The 18,333-nt window shown below is 52.6% G+C and overlaps 2 protein-coding genes across 5 annotated transcripts; one reads left to right on the top strand and one right to left on the bottom strand.

Moving 5' to 3' along the window:
• The first annotated feature begins 2,581 nt into the window (after positions 1–2,581).
• On the top strand, positions 2,582–5,154 carry COX7A1 (cytochrome c oxidase subunit 7A1). 2 transcript variants are annotated; one of them, XM_017848663.1, is made up of 4 exons: positions 2,582–3,177; positions 3,832–3,918; positions 4,044–4,128; positions 4,552–4,668. In XM_017848663.1, the coding sequence occupies exons 1-4, from the start codon at positions 2,806–2,808 to the stop codon at positions 4,602–4,604; spliced, it is 597 nt and encodes a 198-aa protein (XP_017704152.1). In that variant the 5' UTR covers positions 2,582–2,805; the 3' UTR covers positions 4,605–4,668. The 2 variants fall into 2 exon arrangements, 1 of the variants encoding a protein (XP_017704152.1); XR_001880772.1 differs by having other exon boundaries at positions 3,832–4,128; positions 4,552–5,154.
• Positions 5,155–5,247: 93 nt separating this feature from the next.
• On the bottom strand, positions 5,248–16,822 carry CAPNS1 (calpain small subunit 1). 3 transcript variants are annotated; one of them, XM_017848661.1, is made up of 11 exons: positions 16,224–16,822; positions 15,188–15,399; positions 14,098–14,131; positions 13,691–13,780; positions 13,467–13,524; positions 13,305–13,369; positions 10,635–10,703; positions 10,455–10,533; positions 10,197–10,313; positions 5,961–6,019; positions 5,248–5,785 (listed from the first exon to the last, which is right to left on the bottom strand). In XM_017848661.1, exons 2-11 carry the CDS (start codon positions 15,385–15,387, stop codon positions 5,759–5,761), a joined length of 798 nt encoding a protein of 265 aa, XP_017704150.1. In that variant the 5' UTR covers positions 15,388–15,399; positions 16,224–16,822; the 3' UTR covers positions 5,248–5,758. The 3 variants fall into 3 exon arrangements, with proteins under 3 accessions (XP_017704150.1, XP_017704149.1, XP_017704151.1); XM_017848660.1 differs by having other exon boundaries at positions 15,188–15,402; XM_017848662.1 differs by lacking the exons at positions 15,188–15,399; positions 16,224–16,822 and adding an exon at positions 14,765–14,846.
• Positions 16,823–18,333: the final 1,511 nt, after the last annotated feature.

Here is an 18,333-nt window from a genome sequence, read left to right on the forward strand (position 1 = left end):
CTCGCCCGGCTAATTTTTTGTATTTTTAGTAGAGACGGGGTTTCACCGTGGTCTCGATCTCCTGACATTGTGATCTGCCTGCCTCGGCCTCCCAAAGTGCTGGGATTACAGGCGTGAGCCACCGCGCCCAGCCTTTTTGTTTTGTTTTTTGAGACGGAGTCTTGCTGTCACCCAGGTTGGAGAGCAATGGCGCAGTCTCAGCTCACTGCAACCTCTACCTTCCAGGTTCACGCCATTCTCCTGACTCAGCCTCCCGAGTAGCTGGGACTACAGGCGCCCGCCACCATGCCCAGATAATTTTTTGTATTTTTAGTAGAGACAGGGTTTCACTGTGTTAGCCAGGATGTTCTCCATCTCCTGACCTCGTGATCCACCCGACTTGGCCTCCTAAAGTGCTGGGATTACAGGCATGAGCCACCGCGCCCGGCCTAACTTTGTTTTTTTTGTTTGTTTTGTTTATTTGTTTGAGATGGAATCTTGCTCTGTTGCCCAGGCTGGAGTGCAATGGCATAATCTCCGCTCAGTGCAACCTCCGCCTCCCAGGTTCAAGTGATTCTCATGCTTCAGCCTCCCGAGTATCTGGGATTACAGGCACCCGCCTGGCTAATTTTTGTGTTTTTAATAGAGACGGGGTTTTGCCATGTTGGCCAGGCTGGTCTTGAACACCTGACCTCAGGTGATCCACCCGCCTTGGCCTCCCAAAGTGTTGGGATTACAGGCGTGAGCCACTGCACCCGGCCCCCATGGTATTAACTTTGTGTTAGAGAATCTGTGGATACTTGGTATTTTAAGAATCTGTAATATTTAAGGCAAACTGGCCTATTCAAATGACAGGTCAATCTTGTAATTCCATTGTAAAATGTGGAATTCAGTTGGTGACTAAGACTTACTTGAAATCTGTTTATGTATAGTTTATGAATTATTATTATTATTTTTTTTTTTTTGAGGCGGAGTCTCACTCTGTCACCCGGACTGGAGTGCAGTGGCCAGATCTCAGCTCACTGCAAGCTCCGCCTCCCGGGTTTACGCCATTCTCCTGCCTCAGCCTCCCAAGTAGCTGGGACTACAGGCGCCCGCCACCTCGCCCGGCTAGTTTTGTATTTTAGTAGAGACGGGGTTTCACCGTGTTAGCCAGGATGGTCTCGATCTCCTGACCTCGTGATCCGCCCGTCTCGGCCTCCCAAAGTGCTGGGATTACAGGCTTGAGCCACCGCGCCCGGCCAAGTTTATGAATTTTTGGTTCATAAAAGTTATTTAAGAATTGAAGAGTCATCTGTTCATCTGGTAAGTCAGCCTACTTGTGGCTTTTTTTTTTTTTCTGAGACAGAATCTCACTCTGTCACCGAAGCTGGAATGTACTGGTGCAATCTTGGCTCACTGCAGCCTCTGCCTCTTGTTTTCAAACGATTTTTGTGCCTCAGCCTCCCAAGTAGCTGGGATTACAGGCGCCCGCGACTACACCTGGCTAATTTTAGTATTTTTAGTAGAGACAGGGTTTTGTCAGGTTGACCAGGCTGGTCTTGAACTCCCAGCCTCAAGTGATCCACCTGTCTTGGCCTCCCAAAGTGCTAGGATTACAGGCGTGAGCCACCACGCCCGGCCCTACTTGTGGCTCTTAAATGGAAAAACCTAACATTAAATTTACAAGCGTAGTTTGAAAGAGTTAAAGGAATTTAATAGTTATAAGACCCCTCTTTTTTTAAAAGAGACTCTGGCTGGAAGTGGTGGTTTGGGTCTGTAATCCCAGCACTTTCGAAGGCCAAGGCGGGCAGATCACCTGAGGTCGGGAGTTTGAGACGAGCCTGGCCAACATGGTGTAACCCTGTCTCTACTAAAAAATACAGAAATTAGCTGGGTGTGGTGGCGGGTGCCTGTAATCCCAGCTACTTTGGAGGCTGAGGTACAAAAATTGCCTAAACCTGGGAGGCAGAAGGTTTCAGTAAGCCAAGGTCGTACCACTGCACTCCAAGGTGTGCAACAGAGCAAGACTCTGTCTAAAAAAAATTAATTAAATAAATAAATAAGACAGAGTGTTAAAAACCTTTTAGAAGTTGGGTGTAGTGACTCACACCTCTAATTCCACCACTTTGGGAGACAGAGGTGGGAACATTACTTGGAGGAGTTGGAGACCACCCTGGGCAACACTGCAAGACGCTGCCTCAAAAACAAACAAACATTGTCTATTGGCTGGGTGCGGTGGCTCACGCCTGTAATCCCAGCACTTTGAGAGCTTGAGGCTGGCGGATTTTTCATGCTCAGGAGCTCGAGACCAGCCTGGACAACATGGTGAAACCCAGCCTCTACAAAAAACCCAAAAATTAGTTGGGCATGGTGGTGTGCACCTGTAAGTCCCAACCACTCAGGAGGCTGAGGCAGGAGGATCGCTGAACCTAGGAGGTTGAGGCTGCAGTGAGCTATGATCACACCACTGCACTCCAGCCTGTGCAACAGAGCAAACCCTGTCTGAAAAAAAAAAAAAAAAGAAGAAGAAGAAAAAAGGAAACCTTTTAGACTAGGCCATGATCTTTCCTGGTTGCTAAAACCATTAGGACAACTGTGCGGCACCCCGCTGCCTGCCAGAATTAGAGAGCTATAAATAGATATGATGTGTTTCTTCGGGTAACATAGAATACCGTTTTACCCCCAAAGACTTCAGATTATGTTTCCTAAAAACAAGGTCATTTAACGTCTCAACAAATCTCCGAGAAAGATCCTGCCTTAGCCCTCACATTACAGATACAGAAACAGGCTCGGGGGTGCAATCTCTGGCTGTGTAGACAGAACAGGGAGTTGGAACTCGGCCTTATGCCTTTCCTTCCTCACTCTCACATACCAAGGGACAGGGAGAGATCCGGGGAGGAGTTGCACTTGCCCCGGGAGGAAATCTCCAAAAATCTGCAAAAACGGATTCCCTGGTACCGCTTTCCGCTCCTGTCCCAACAGAAATTCCGAGACCGAAAGGGATGCGCATTGCGGCCCGGGGTGAGGGTCTGGACCGCCTCCTCGACCTGCCCCCACCCCAGCCCCAGCCCCAGCCCCGCCGTGTCCCCAGCTGTCACGCTGCGCGCAGCGGGCGGGGTCTGGGGTTCCTGGACAGGGGAGGGCAATGCGTGTCCTTGGGCTGAGAGGAGAGGTGACTCCGGGGGAAGAGGACGAGGCAGAATGCAGGCCCTGCGGGTGAGGCCCCCATGGGCTGGGCCGGGGCCCCCCACCCAGAAAACCCTGCCCTAATACGCGACTCTCCAAGTACCCCCGCATCTGGGGCCTTGGAACGTGAGCCCCCTTCAGGGCCGGGGACTCCCCGCTAAACAACCTGGGTCCCCTCCCGCACAATCCACTCTTCGGAGACAACTGGGGACCCCCACTCCGGCCCAAAGCCCCGGGTTTGAACTTAACATCTCGGGAACCCTTAACACCGGAAACGTAATATCCTGGCCTCACCCAGGGCTTCTCAGGCAGCCTGGACGCTCCCGGGGACCTCCATTCCGGTCCCCACGTTCCCGGGACCTGGTTTCCTCCCTTTAATCCAGGAAACCCTCCCCCGACAAAAATCTCAGGACTTAGACCCCCCAGAACAAAGTCATTCTGGGTCCCCTCCCTTCCAGGACCCTCTAGGCAGCCCGGTCACCTCCAGGTCAGACTCTAGGGCAAGTCCCCTCCCCACCCAGGCTGGCAGTTCGCGGGTAGTAGAATCCAAGTTATTACCCTCCTCGCCTTTGGGACGGTCGCTAGGGATGGGGCTGTCCCCACGTCCAGGTCTCAGAGAGCGGGGTTCCCCTTCAGGACACCCCTCCAGGTGCCTCCAATACCCGCCCACCTCCCACCCCGCAGGTCTCCCGGGCACTGATCCGTTCCTTCAGCTCCACCGCCCGGAACCGCTTCCAGAACCGAGTGCCCGAGAAACAGAAGCTCTTCCAGGTGGGAGGGGCGGGGCTGGGGTGGGGGGATCCGACGCGCCAGCCGGAGCGCACAGAGCAGGGGGCAGGCGGGGCGCCCTCAAAGGAGCAGCCGGCACCCTTCTCATCAGACACCCCCACATCCAGGAGGACAATGACATCCCGTTGTACCTGAAGGGCGGCATCGTTGACAACATCCTGTACCGAGTGACAATGGGGCTGTGTCTGGGAGGTGAGCGCAGGGCACAACCCGGCCCAAGCTGCGGGGGAGGCGGGGCTGGACCCAGGGTAGGAGGCGGCTGGTTTCTGGCCAGGACTCACCAGGATCTGGGTTGGGGGTTGGCGTTTAGGAAGGGGGTCGAGTACTGAGCTGGAGGGAGGGGAGTCATAGGGCTTGGGCTTGTGTCCCAGGACGGGGGCTGGGCTAGTAGTGGGGCTGAGGCCGAGGGAGGAGTTGGGGAGGAAGCTCCCAGCCTGACCTAGATCAACGCCAGGGGCCTTTACAATAGGAGTCTGATCTGGGAAGGGAGCTGGAGCCCAAACTAGAGCTGGGGTCCAGGCTGGGAACTGGGGAGTCTGAAGAAGGCCTTAAAAGCCCGGGATGTCCAGGGAGGGGATTAGGTCTCATTCTGTCTCCCGCGCTTCCCCTTTCTAGGCTCTGCCTACAGCATGTACTGCCTTGGCTGGGCCTCCTTCCCCAGGAATTAAGACCAGGAAGCCTGGGGGGCCTGAGGGACTTGAACAAGTGTCAATAAACGCTGGCCTCTGTGTGTGTGTGTGTGTGTGTGTGTGTGTGTGTGTCCACCTCTTCCCACCAAGCCCATACTCCTGCCAGCCAGTGATCTCTGCCCCGTGGACTGCCCACTACCCCCAGCCCTCGGTGCCTCAGGCTGGACCAGGGCTAATCCTAGGATGTCGCTACCTCTGGGCCCTCTGCTGAGTACCCCAAACAGCACCCATAGGCTGCCCCTCGGGACCCGGGGACATGGGGTGGTGTCCTCAAGTGGGAAGGAAGACACTGACTATGGTCCATGACACAACAGAGGCAGAGGCCAAGTGTGGATGGAGAAGCTGCAAGAGGGGCAAACATGGCCTTGGGAGACAGGGCCCAGGAGTGGTATTAAGACCTCCCTCTAGCCCGGACTCTGGAAGCAGAAGCAGAGATCACGGGGCCTTCTGGGTCCTGTCTCAGCCTCCACAGCTCAGGATGAGAAAAAAATGCAGATGAGAAGAAGACAAGGAGATCCACAGATCCAGCCCTGGGGATGAATCTACTACCTCCCCAATTCCCCAGGACCCAGAGCCCAAGCTCCTCCCTCCTCTCTCAGATCAGATCAGGAGGCAGATGGCATAGAGATGAGCAACTGGGGCGTGTTTATTTCCTCCTGGGCCTGGCAGTCTGGGAACAGAATATAGACAAAGGCACTGGGGCGCCTGGGTCTGGCACGGTCTGGAGCTTGGCCGCCTGGGTGGCAACTATGAAGGGTGTGCCAGGGGTGCAGGGACTGGAGTCATCCTCCCAGAACCGAGAGAGGGCCCTCGGGGCATGGAAGCATCATAAGTGCTAGGCTTGGCACAGATACAGGGGAGAGGTTACGGAGCGGGTGTGTGCAGGGCCTGGTGGGAGTGGGGAGACCCTTGGACAGAGCTTGTTAGAGTGTTCTAGAGCCAAGGGAAACTCCAGGCAGGCATATTGGGCCCTGGATGTTGAGAATCTGGGTAACAAGTGCTGGGAGAACAAAAGCTGTGGGTCAGCAGGCCCCACAAAGATGTGACTGCAGACAGGATGGGCCCTGGGAGAGACCCAGGCTCCAGGTGACTCCTATAGCGAGGCGGTGAGGGCATGGGTCTGGGGCTCCAGTTCAGGAATACATAGTCAGCTGCAGCCACTGGGGAGAGGAGGGTGGAGAGTGAGGACAGGGAACCCCAGAGCACCAGCCCCTCTGCCCTCACCCAGGGACTGCTGGCAAAATAGGAGGGAGGGGACTGCAGCTCAGAGCTGGTATGAATGGCCAAGGGGTGGGGTCCCCCCAGGCACCCATACCCCAAGATGGGGGTTCTTACCTCCTGGATGTTCACCTGGATTTGTCCAGTGCCATCTTTGTCAAGAGATTTGAAGGCACCTGGAGGAGGAGATGGGTAGGGAAGAAAGGAGGCTGGTTTTTAGCATAATAACATTACACAAATATATGGGATGACAATAATAGCAGCTGGTACTTCACTGAGTATTTACTGTGTGCCCAGTTGTGGGGAAAAGAGAGATCAGACTATTACTGTGTCTATATAGAAAGAAGTAGACATAAGAGACTCCATTTTGTTCTGTATTTGAGATGCTGTTAATGTGTGACCCTACCCCAACCCTGTCCTTCCAAGAGACATGTGCTGTGGTGACTCAAGGTTTAAAGGATTTTGGGCTGTGCAGGGTCGGCTTTGTTAAACAAGTGGCTGNTGAAATATGGCCTCGTGGGAAGGGAAAGACCTGATCGTCCCCCAGCCTGACACCCGTGAAGGGTCTGTGTTGAGGAGGACTAGTGTAAGAGGAAAGAAGGCCTCTTGGCAGTTGAGATAGAGGAAAGCATCTGTCTCCTGCCTGTCCCTGGGCAATGGAACATCTCGGTGTAAAACCCGATTGTAGGTTCTATTTACTGTGACAGGAGAAAACCACCTTAGGGCTGAAGGTGGGATGTGCTAGCGGCAATGCTGCTCTTTATGCACTAAAAAGGCTTATGGAGATATTTACATATGCATATCAAGGCACAGCACTTTTCCTTAAACTTATGTCACAGAAATCTTTATTCATATGTCTCACTGCTGACCTTCTCCCTATATGATCATATTATCCTGCCACTTCCCTTTTTCTAAGATGGTAAAGATAATGATCAATAAATATTGAGGGAACTCAGAGACCGGTGCCGCCTGTATGCTGAGCGCCGGTCCCCTGGGCCCACTTTTTCCTTCTCTATACTTTGTCTCTGTGTCTCATTTCTTTTCTCCAGTCTCTCACGAGAAACACCCACAGGTGTAGAGGGGCAGGCCACCCCTTCACCCAGCACAGTGTAAAGTGCTTTCCAGGTATTAGCTCATTTAATCCAACTCTGTGAGATAAGTGTCATTTTAAAATGAAGCACAGGCTGGGCATGGTGGTTCACACCTGTAATCCCAACACTTTGGAAGGTCGAGATGGGAGGATCACTTGAGCCCAGGAGTTCGAGACCAGTCTGGGCAACAGACACCTCATCTGTTTTTTTTTTAAAAAACTAAAAATTAAAAAAAGGAAAAGAAAAAAAAAAATGAGACAGAGAAGGGAGGGGCCATGCCCCAGGTCACACAGCAAGAAAGTGAAGAAATGAGGATTGGAATCCAAGCTGTTACCCTCCTCAATAATGACCTCTGTACTGATATCACCTCTGCCCAGCCCCAGCCTCCTACTGACATCTATGCTCCATCCTCTCCAGTTCCAAGCCTAACAGGCTACTAGACGGAGGCTCTGCACTCTCTACTTCCTGCCCCTAGAATCTTACAGGTAGGTCCCCACATCTGCCCTGAAACTTGACTCCATGTTCCCCACCCACAGGGAATCTAGACACAATGACTACACTATCACCACTCAGTTACCACCACCCTCAGGTGTCCACACCCACAGCGTCCTGCACTCCCTGGCTGCCTTTTTTTTTTTTTTTTTTTTTGAGACAGAGTCCCACTCTGTTGCCCAGGCTGGAGTACAGTGGCACAATCTTGGCTCACTGCAACCTCTGCCTCCCAGGTTCAAGTGATTCTCCTGCCTCAGCCTCCTGAGTAGCTGGGACTACAGGCGTGCACCACCACACCTAGCTAATGTTTTTGTACTTTTAGTAGAGACGGGGTTTCAGTATCTTGGCCAGGCTGGTCTCAAACTCCTGACATCAGGTGATCTGCCTGCCTTGGCCTCCCAAAGTGCTGGAATTACAGGAGTAAGCCACGATGTCCAGCCCTCATTTTTTTTTTTTTGAGACAATGTCTCTGTGGCCCAGGCTGGAGTCCAGTGGCAAGATCATAGCTCACTGCAGCCTCACCCTCCCGGGCTCAAGTGATCCTCCCACCTCAGCCTCCCGAGCAACTGAGACCACAGGCATGTGCCACCACGCCCGGCTATTTTTTTTTTTTTTTTTTTTTTAGAGATGGGGTCCTACTATGTTGCCTGGGCTGGTCTCAAACGATCCTCCCAACTATCAGCCTTCTTGCTGGTAGATGCAGTGGCTATTTCCTGGCCCCTCTTATGTGACTTTTGGCCTCATCTCCCCTTACTGTCCACTTTCTTCACCTCCCTGCTATCTCACATACTTGCTTCTTTTCCTCTGTCACTCTTCATGCATTGTCCTCCCTGGGCTCTCTGGAGGCCATGGGATCTTTCTTTCTTTTTTTTTTTTTTGACATGGAGTCTCGCTCTTGTCACCCAGGCTGGAGGCTGGAGTGCAATGGCATGATCTCTGCTCACTGCAACCTCCGCTTCCTGGGTTCCAAGCAATTCTCCTTCCCTAAGCCTCCTGAGTAGCTGGGATTACAGGCATGCCCCCACGCCCAGCTAATTTTTGTGTTCTTAGTAGATACGGGGTTTCGCCACGTTGGCCAGGCTGGTCTTGAACTCCTGACCTCAGGTGATACTCTTGCCTCGGCCTCCCAAAGTGCTGGGATTACAGGCGTGAGCCACTGTGCCCGGCCTGGAGGCCGAGGGATCTTTCTTTTTTTATTTTGAGATGGAGTCTCGCTCTGTCGCCCAGGCTGCAGTGCAGTGGTGCAATCTCGGCTCACTGCAAGCTCCACCTCCCAGGTTCACACCATTCTCCTGCCTCAGCCTCCCGAGTAGCTAGGACTATAGTTGCCCACCACCACACCCGGCTAATTTTTTGCATTTTTAGTAGAGATGGGGTTTCACCGTGTTAGCCAGGATGGTCTCGAACTCCTGACCTCATGATCCGCCCACCTCGGCCTCCCAAAGTGCTGGGATTATAGGCATGAGCCACTGTGCCTGCTAAGGTCAAGGGATCTTTCTAAAGCCAAATCTGACCCTGTCCCTCCCTCTGCCTAGAACCTGCAATGGCTCCCCAATGTCCCTGGTAGAGTCTGAGCACCCCCAAACTTCACACCCACAATCCTGCATGACCTAACGATGCCCACTGCTCCTAACTTCTCTTACTTAGCTCAGATCTCAGACAGATCCAAGTTCAAATTCCGGCTTTGCAACTTCCTAGCTGGGTGACTATGAGCAAGAAATTTTGCTTCCTTGAACCCTAAGTTCTTCCTCCATAAAATAAGGACAGTAATTCCTACTTCTCAACCATGTCTTCAGCATTCAGTACACTAACACTCAGAAGGCCACATGCAATGGCTCATGCCTATAATAATACCAAGGCTTTAGGAGGCTGAGGTGGGAGGATTGCTGGAGCCCAGGAGTTCAAGACAAGCCTGGGCAACATAGCAAGACCCTGTCTCTACAAAAAATTTTAAAAAATTAGCCAGGCATGGCAGTGTGTGCCTGTACTCCCAGGTATTCGGTAAGCTGAGGCAGGAGGCCTGCTGGAGCCTAGGAGTTGAGGCTGCAGTGAGCTATGGTGGTGCCACTGCACTCCAGCCTGGGCAACAAGAGCAAGACTCTGTCAAAAAGGAGAAAAAAAAGAAAGAAGAGAGAAAGGAAAGGAGAGGAGAGGAGAGAAAGGAAGAGAAAGGAAGAAAAAGGAAGAGGAAGGCAGGAAGGCAGGCAGGCAGAAAGAAAAGAAAAGAGAAAAGAAAGAAAAGAAAGCAAGCTAAAAGTACCAGAAGCCCCATCTTCTTTCCCCTTCTAGGCCTTTGCACAGGCTGTTCCCTCAGCCTGCAACAGGATTCCCTACCTTCTCACTAAGTTCTGTCCTCATCCCTCAGGTCCCAATGTTCCCTCTCCAGTGAGCCCTCCCTGACCCCTTGGGCTACATCAGGTGCCTCCTGGATTGGATTTGCCCTCTAGGCTTCCCCAAGCACAGTCTGAGCACACTCTGCTCACTCTTTCCCTCACCAGAGCCCTAGACCCTCAGCCTGTGCTGCCCCCATCACAACCCATCACTCTGCGCTGAGCTTCCCCTCTCAGCCATCATCAGTCTGAACTGTCACTGTCTGGGGACTCATCTCTCCTCCACTAGACTGTGCGCTCCATGAGGGCAGAAACTGGGGCTGATTCAGTCACCCCTGTGCCCCTAGCATCGCCCACCTCAACGTCAGGCTTAGAGGAGACTTTGGCCCATAGAGGTCATAGGAATCCCCACCCAGGAAGACAGCTGGGGCGTCACTCACGGAACATGGCGTCCAGCCTGACCAAGCAGCTGATGAAGTTGTCAAAATCCATGTTCCCACTTTCATCTGAGTAGCGTCGGATGATCATGTTATAGAGATGCTCATTCAGGTGGAACCCTAAGATGGATTTAGTCCTTCAGGTGTGGGGGCCACATGGCCCAACCCACTCCCACGCCCAGGAGTCAGGCCGAGACCAGCTGAGTAAACGTTTTCTCACCCATCCCACTCCCAGCCCCACCATGTCCCTGCCAGCCATACCTGCCGCCTCAAAGGCCCCTGGGAGTTCACTACTGCAAATGGTCCCTGATCGGTCAGTGTCAAACTGTTTGTATATGGCCTGTAGGGACAAAGAGATCGAGTCCAAGTGAGCATTGTGGAGCATGGTATCTCCGTGGCTTGGGGGTCTGGGTGCCAGGGATTTCAGAGGTTGCTACACACCTGCCACCTTTTGATGTTGTTCCACAAGTACTTGAATTCCTCAAAGCCCAGCTTGCCTGTGGTGTCACTCTGGTGGGAGGGTGTTAAGAAGAGTGACAGCTACACCCAGATGCACGCATCACATGCACTGTGGACACGATGGTGATACAGCAAGCAGGGGAGCCAGAGTTGAAACTCCAGCTCCCGCTTGGTCCTAGTCATATCACCTGGTGTGCAGTTTTATTTTTCATTTTATCCATACATATCATCACTTATATTTCTAAATAAGGATTCTCTTTAAACATAACTAGGCAGGGCGCGGTGGCTCACGCCTGTAATCCCAGCACTTTGGGAAGCCAAGGTGGGTGGATCACAAGGTCAGGAGATTGAGACCATCCTGGCTAACACAGTGAAACCCCATCTCTACTAAAAATACAAAAAATTAGCCGGTCGAGATGGCAGGCGCCTGTAGTCCCAGCTACTCGGGAGGCTGAGGCAGGAGAATGGCATGAGCCCAGGAGGCGGAGCTTACAGTGAGCTGAGATCACGCCACTGCACTCCAACCTGGGTAACAGAGCGAAACTCCGTCTCAAAAAAGGAACATAATCATGAGGAATTATATTCAACTACTCTAAAATACACATTCCTTGCCTGACGAGTTGTTAATTGCTCATTCAGAAAATTCTTGATAGGCCAGGCGCGGTGGCTTCCGCCTGTAATCCCAGCACTTTGGGAGGCCGAAGCAGGTGGTTCACTTGAGGTCAGGAGTTCAAGACCAGCCTGGCCAACATGATGAAATCCCATCTCTACTAAAAATACAAAAATTGGCCAGGTGTAGTGGCACACACCTGTAATCCCAGCTATTTGGGAGGCTGAGGAAGGAGAACTGCTCAAACGTAGGAGGCAGAGCTTGCAGTGAGCCGAGATGGTACCACTGCACTTCAGCCTAGGAAACAGAGCGAGACTCTGTCTCAAAAAAAAAAAAAGAAAAGAAAATTATGGACAGTAACTCAATTTCATAAATGTTAGGACATGTGAAAAACAAGTGTGTGGCCAGGCATGGTGGTTCATGCCTGTAACCCCAGCACTTTGGGAAGCCAAGGCAGGTGGATCGCTGAGCTCAGGAACATCACTTTCTCACTAAATCTTTGGGACACCAGTTCTACCAGGACTATTTCCAGAGAAAGAAACATATTCAAAGCTGAAAACTCTACCCAATATCATAGTTAAGAGCTAATGTGTACAGAACACATACTATGCGTTATGCACAGTGCTAAACCTTTTGCATGTAGCTCCAATTCAGTATCACCATTATCACTCACTCATTTTACAGACAGAGAAACTGAGGCACAGAGAGGTTCAATAACCTGGTTAAGAGGTAGAGTTGGGATTGCTTCGCTCTATGCAATATGTCTGTGATTACATGACATGTTTATATGTGTGTGTCTGTACTGCCCTATGTGTTAAATGTGCATAAGGGCAGGCGCAGTGCCTCAAGCCTGTAATCCCAATACTTTGGGAGGCCAAGGCGGGAGGATTGCTTGAGGTCAGGAGTTTGAGACTTGCCGGGTCAATATAGTGAAAGTTTGTCTCCTTATAAACTATTTTTTAAAACAAAAATAAAGGCCGGGCGCAGTGGCTCATGCCTATAATCCCAGCACTTTGGGAGGCCGAGACGGGAGGATCACAAGGTCAGGAGATCGAGACCATCCTGGCTAACATGGTGAAACCCCGTATCTACTAAAAATACAAAAAACTAGCCGGGCGAGGTGGCGGGCGCCTGTAGTCCCAGCTGCACAGGAGGCTGAGGCAGGAGAATGGCGTGAACCTGGGAGGCGGAGCTTGCAGTGAGCCAAGATTGCGCCACTAAACTCCAGCCTGGGCGATAGAGCAAGACTCCCGTCTGCAAAAAAAAAAAAAAAAAAAAAAAAAAAATGCATGTATCAAAGGTCAGCTGATGGCTGGCCCATATAGATATATGTGTGTTCCTGAGCACACTGCCTCATACACCTTCACGTATGTGGGTGTGCTCTTAGGTGTGTGTGTGTGTGTGTGTGTGTACATGTGCACGTGGCTGTTATAAATTTGGGTTCCCAAGCCCAAAAGACCTGAGTCCACAGACTGGAGTGCAGTGACGAAACCTCTGCTCACTGCAACCTCCACCTCCCAGGTTTCAGCAATTCTCCTGCCTCAGCCTCCCAAGTAGCTGAGACTATAGCTGCACACCACCACGCCTGGCTAATTTTTGTATTTTTAATAGAGATGGGGTTTCACCATGTTGGCTAGGCTGGTCTCGAACTCCTGACCTCAGGTGATCTGCCCACCTCGGCCTCCCAAAGTGTTGGGATTACAGGCATGAGCCACCACGCCTGACCTTTATCTATAACTTGAGACAAATGACTGCTTCTTTCAGGAAACTGAGCCTCAGTTTCCTCATCTGTAAAATGGAGTATAATAATTATGCCTGTCCAACAGGGTGGTTGTGAAGGTTCGGTCACTTTATATAATTAAAGTGCCAGCTGTGACAGCTGGCATTGTTATGATTTACTGCCACATGTCTGTAGGTGAGTGTACTCTGATGAATGCATTTCCACATCTGTGGATATGAAGGCTACACATTGGCTTTCCAAACATACTCTCAAAAAACTCCCTGTGCACCCAGGGCCTCTCCCACACTGCTCCCAAGGATACATCCATCACCGCCACCATGCTGCGACACGTGTCAATGCCAAAACCATCAGTCTTCAGATCAGGGTCTGTGGGCAACAGATTGAAAGTCAGAGGCCAGAGGTCAAAGCCACTCCGGCCCCTCTGCCTCTAAACCTACCCTATTCCTTAAGCCCGGTCACTTACGTCGTGTCACAACCTTATTGAGAATGTTCATGAGTTCTGTGGCGCTGACCTCCATGTCCTGCAGGCGGAAGTTAGGGGCAGGTCAGGCGTGACTGAAGGGTCTGAGAATGTCATGGAGAATGGGAACACTGGGATTGTCACGGTCAAGGGTGTGTGTGAAAGGGCAGCCACAAGGGAAGGGATGGAAGGGTTAGGACGGGGTCAGGTAACCCCAGGTTACTTACATCTCCAGCCAGCTGGGCAAAGAGTCTCCGGAACTGCCGGACCTCCTCACTCTCGTTGGCCTCAATGTTGGAGTAATGTGTGCGTGGGGGCTGCAGAGGAAGGAGAGCTCAGAGCAGGGGGAGGGGAACCCGGACAGGACGGCTCCCCACACCCAGGCACCCTGGGTGGGAAAGTCAGAGTGGGCTGGGCAGCTTGATGAGAAAAAGAATGACAGGTGGTAGTGAATGGGTGCGCGTATGTGGGGCATGGCTAAGAGCCATGGCGAAGCTGCGGACATGGCACGGGAGGAACTGGCAGAGGAATTTCACAAGAAGGGGAGGACAGTAGGACTTCTCTACAGGAACAGGAATGGGACCTCGAAGAGGCCTTGGCAGGAGAAGGGGGTCTGGTTGCAGAGTGGGCTTACCGGGGGCTCCGGGTTGTATTGCGCAGCCGCCTCGCTGCGAAGAGATGAGGGGGAGGGGTTAGTGTCGGGGGCGGGGCCTCCAACGGACAGCACTACAGAACCATCAGCCCCAACGCTCCAGACGTCAGCCGCTATCTGCCTTACTTGGTTGCTGTGCCCTTCATCTGTTCTTGTCCTCATCTGTCCCAATCCACACTGCCCTGGTCGTGCCCCTCTTCTCCCTTCCTCAGGCCAACCCCACCCTTCAGGAAACCCAGAGATCTGTCCCCTGGGAGGCTCCCTCCCTGGCAGGCACACCTACCCAGTGGCAGATTCCAGTCATCTCGGCCACCCTCAACCTAAAAATCCCACACAGAATCAAAAACCCCCGCCCCTTGGAGGGCTCACTTCATAGAGGCTCTGCCCCAGCTTCCCAAGGTCTTATCCTCCTTAGGTGCCATCTGCCCAAGACTCTACTCCAAGGCCCCCTTCCTAAATACCTGTCTTCCCAACATCCTACCCCAGCCCCTTCAAGGGATCACTGCTCAGTGGCCATGACTAATTAGGCCAACCTGCCCTACCCCTACCAGGGCATTTTTCTCCATTAATCCAGCCAGTTCCCAGCAAGCCCAGCCCATTCTAGGTCATTTCCCCTATCCCTATAGGTCTTGCTTTCTCCTGGGCTCACCTCCTCATTAATCCACCTAAAACCTCTGACCACACTCATAAGTCAAGCCCCGACCGTAAAATGTCACTCAGACGCATTGGCTCCGCCCCTTTAACGTTCATCTCCAGGTTAGCCAATGCAGGCTGGGCCCAAACCCATCAGCCCCACCCTCCAAAACTCCACATCGGTCCCCTCAGGACCACATTGTCCTGGTCCCACACAATCAGACTACTCCCATATCAAGCCCCGCCCCCAAGGACTGATCCGCCTCATTGGGGTCCACCCCCTTATAGCAGGACTCTCAAACTAGGCCACCCTGGCCTAATTCAGGTACCCAGGTTAGTCTCCAGGTTTATCCTATTCTATTATTGTTAGACCACGCCCCTCTGAGACACCTCCCATTCACATTCCCAGGCCCCGCCCCTCCGATAGTAGCCGCCTTACCTGATGGCGCTGATGACTCCGCCTAGGATGCGCATGGCAGTTCCACCACCACCGCCGCCGCCTCCGCCTCCACCACCGCCGCCGCCGCCGCCGCCGGCCCCGCTGATCAGGCCTCCAAGCACATTCCCCAGGCCCCCACCCAGGCCCCCCCCTCCTCCGCCGCCGCCGCCGCCCTTCAAGAACGAGTTAACCAGGAACATGGCTGCGACTCCCTGCTGGGAGGAAAAAAGGGGGCCAGTGGGTACTTCGCCCCTGAGCCCACACCCTCCCCTCAAACACGCATTTCCGGCAGCTGGACGTGGAGGAGGGATCTGAGGCCTCCGGGTGGGGGTCTGAGTTTGCGAGGGCGGGTTGTCCTCGCAAGGTTTGCAACCTCCTCGGGTCTAAAAGGCACCCGTGGGCTTGAGGGAGCCTGGACTGGGTGCACGCGTTAAGCGGAGGGTGTAGGTCTGGTGGGGGTTCTCTTGGTGGGGACCCCAAGTTGGCGTCAGGCGTGCCCGACGTGTCTGGGCGCTAGATGTGAGATCCAGAGCCCAGACTGAATGTAAAGGTCCCTGGCGGGTCATGGGCGCGGAGCAAACATTCACCGCCTAAAGGGCCCCAGGGCGGGGTTTAGGAAATCCTAGATGTGGGCTTGAGAATTCAGGTATTCCCAGCGGCAGGATTCCAGTGTCACCTCTGGCTCTGTGGGCTCGGGTCTAAGATCGTGGCTGTGAGCCCTGGGTTCCCGGATAATGGGGTCCCTTGCTGGAACTGGGGGCACAGATCTACGATCGCGGTTCAAGACACCCCAAGGAAGAATTCACAGGGTATCTCTGAAACCTATGGGCCTGTATTTTGGATCATGAGACAGAGGGTGGAGAAGTACGGGACGTCCCCGGGACGGCATAAAAGGGGGTCGAACAGGTCTGAGGGTTCGAATCTAAGACCATGGATATGGGGGGCTCCTGAGGCCGAGACTTCACGGTTCGCCAGGTTTGGGGGCCGCCAAAGCCGGAATTGCGGGGTGCGGAGGGGGTACGGGCTGGGCGCTTACCACTGCACGCGTCTGGAGGTCTGGGAGTCCGTTCCGCTGCCGCTCCCGGGCCTCCCGCAGCGTCCGGCTCTGGAAGGCAGGGCCGGTGACTCAGGCCGCAACTCTCGGGTCTGGCACTGCACCGCGGCCCTGCTGTCTCCCGCGCGGTCCTAGAGCCGAAGCGGACATTGCGCATGCGCGTCCCACACCGCCCTGCTAGCGGGACCCGGATCTGGGCCCCGCCCTACACGTTTCCAGCGCCGGCGGTCTTAACCCCGCCCTGACTCGGTAGGCTGGGGTCTTCCCGACACCCCTCAGGTCTGGGTGGAGGCGCCCGGGGACGAGTACTCGGAGGATACCCACACCCCCCAGTGTCGTAGTGTGATAGGCCCTAGGGCCTGCCAATATCCTTCCAGGGTGGCGGTTTTCGGTCCGCTCACTAAGGGACTCCGCACGGGCCCTTTCCAGGTGTTGTCGCGACAAACACCTCCTGGAGGCCTGGAGTATGCTTTGGCTCACACGCAGGAGGACAATCGCCCGTGTCTGTAGCGAGGACTGAGGCTGGACTGCCTTTCCCAGTGCCTGCAGCAGCCCGGATGGCAGTCAAACCGCAGGCAGCGCCGGCCCCGCCTCCCAGGCGAACTTTACCACGCCCCCGCCCCGTCAGGGGCCACCAGAATCATTCCTTCCTGGACTGGCCCAAAGGGTGTCCTCAGTAGGCTAGTCTCTAAGGAAGGCCCCAGACACAGGAAGATTCCTTTGGCGGCGGCCGGGTTTGTTTATTTACTTTAAAAATGTTGTTTTTACGTAATAGAGACGGAGGTCTCGCTATGTTGCCTAGGCTGCTCTTGAACTCCGGGCCTCAAGCCATCTCTGGCCTCAAGCCATCCTCCTACCTCAGCTTCCCAAAGTACTGGGAGGTACTGGGATTACAGGTATGGGCTACCGGCCTTTTTTTGATTTAATTTAATTTTTAACAATACTGTTTTTACATAGCCTGGGTTTTGTTTTGTTTTTTTTTTTTTTTGGTGAAGAGTTATTTTTGTTTTGGATAAATGACATATCTTTTTGTACAAGAAGTATAATAAGGTATAATGAAGGAGCCTTGTTCTCACCTGTCTTGCTACTCATTTTCTCCCCTCTTGTGCTTCCTACAGGTAACCTCTTTTATTTGTTTCTTGTGACTTTTTCAGTGGTTCTTTATGCAGAAACAAAGTTCAAATGTATACTTATTTCTGCCCTTCCCTGTATACAAGGTTTCATAGTGTGTATGTTTTTTAACATACATTTTTTTTATTTAAAAATACTTTATTTTTTAGAGGAGTTTTAGGTTCACAGCAAAATTGAGTGGAAAATACAGGATTCTCATCCATTCCCCTCCCATCCCCCCGCCTCCCACGGCTTCCTCCACTATCAGCATCCTGCACCAGAAGAGTACATTTGTGACAGTTAATGAACCTACGTTGACAAATGACCACTCTTAAGTCCATAGTTTGCATGAGTTCACTCTTAGTGGTGTTCTTTCTGTGGGTTTGGACAAATGTGTAATGGCCTATGTCCACCACTATAGTATCCTACTGAGTATTTTCACTGCCCTAAAAATTCTCGGGGCTCTGCTTGTTCATCTTTCTCTCCCCACAACCCTTGGCAACCACTGAACTTTTTTTAATTTTTAAATTTTTATTTATTTATTTATTTTTGAGACAGAGTCTTGCTCTGTTGCTAGGCTGGAATGCAGTGGCTTGATCTCGGCTCACTGCAACCTCTGCCTCCCGGGTTCAAGTGATTCCCCTGCCTCAGTCTCCTGAGTAGCTGAGACTACAGGTGCGTGCCACCACGCCCAGCTAATTTTTTGTATTTTAGTAGAGATGAGGTTTCACCGTGTTGGCCAGGATGGTCTCGATCTCCTGACCTTGTGATCCTCCCGCCTTGGCCTCCCAAAGTGCTGGATTACAGGTGTGAGCCACTGCATCTGGCCTGCAGCCACTAAACTTTTTATTGTCTCCATGGTTTTTGTCTTTTCCAGAATGTCAGTAGTTGGAGTCATATAGTATGTAGCCTTTTCAGATTGGCTTCTTTCCCTTAGTAATACGTATTTAAGGTTTCTTCATGTTTTTTTCATAGCTTGATA

This window comes from Rhinopithecus bieti, unplaced genomic scaffold (assembly GCF_001698545.2).
Source record: "Rhinopithecus bieti isolate Rb0 unplaced genomic scaffold, ASM169854v2 scaffold_32059, whole genome shotgun sequence".
Taxonomy (NCBI): Eukaryota; Metazoa; Chordata; class Mammalia; order Primates; family Cercopithecidae; genus Rhinopithecus; species Rhinopithecus bieti.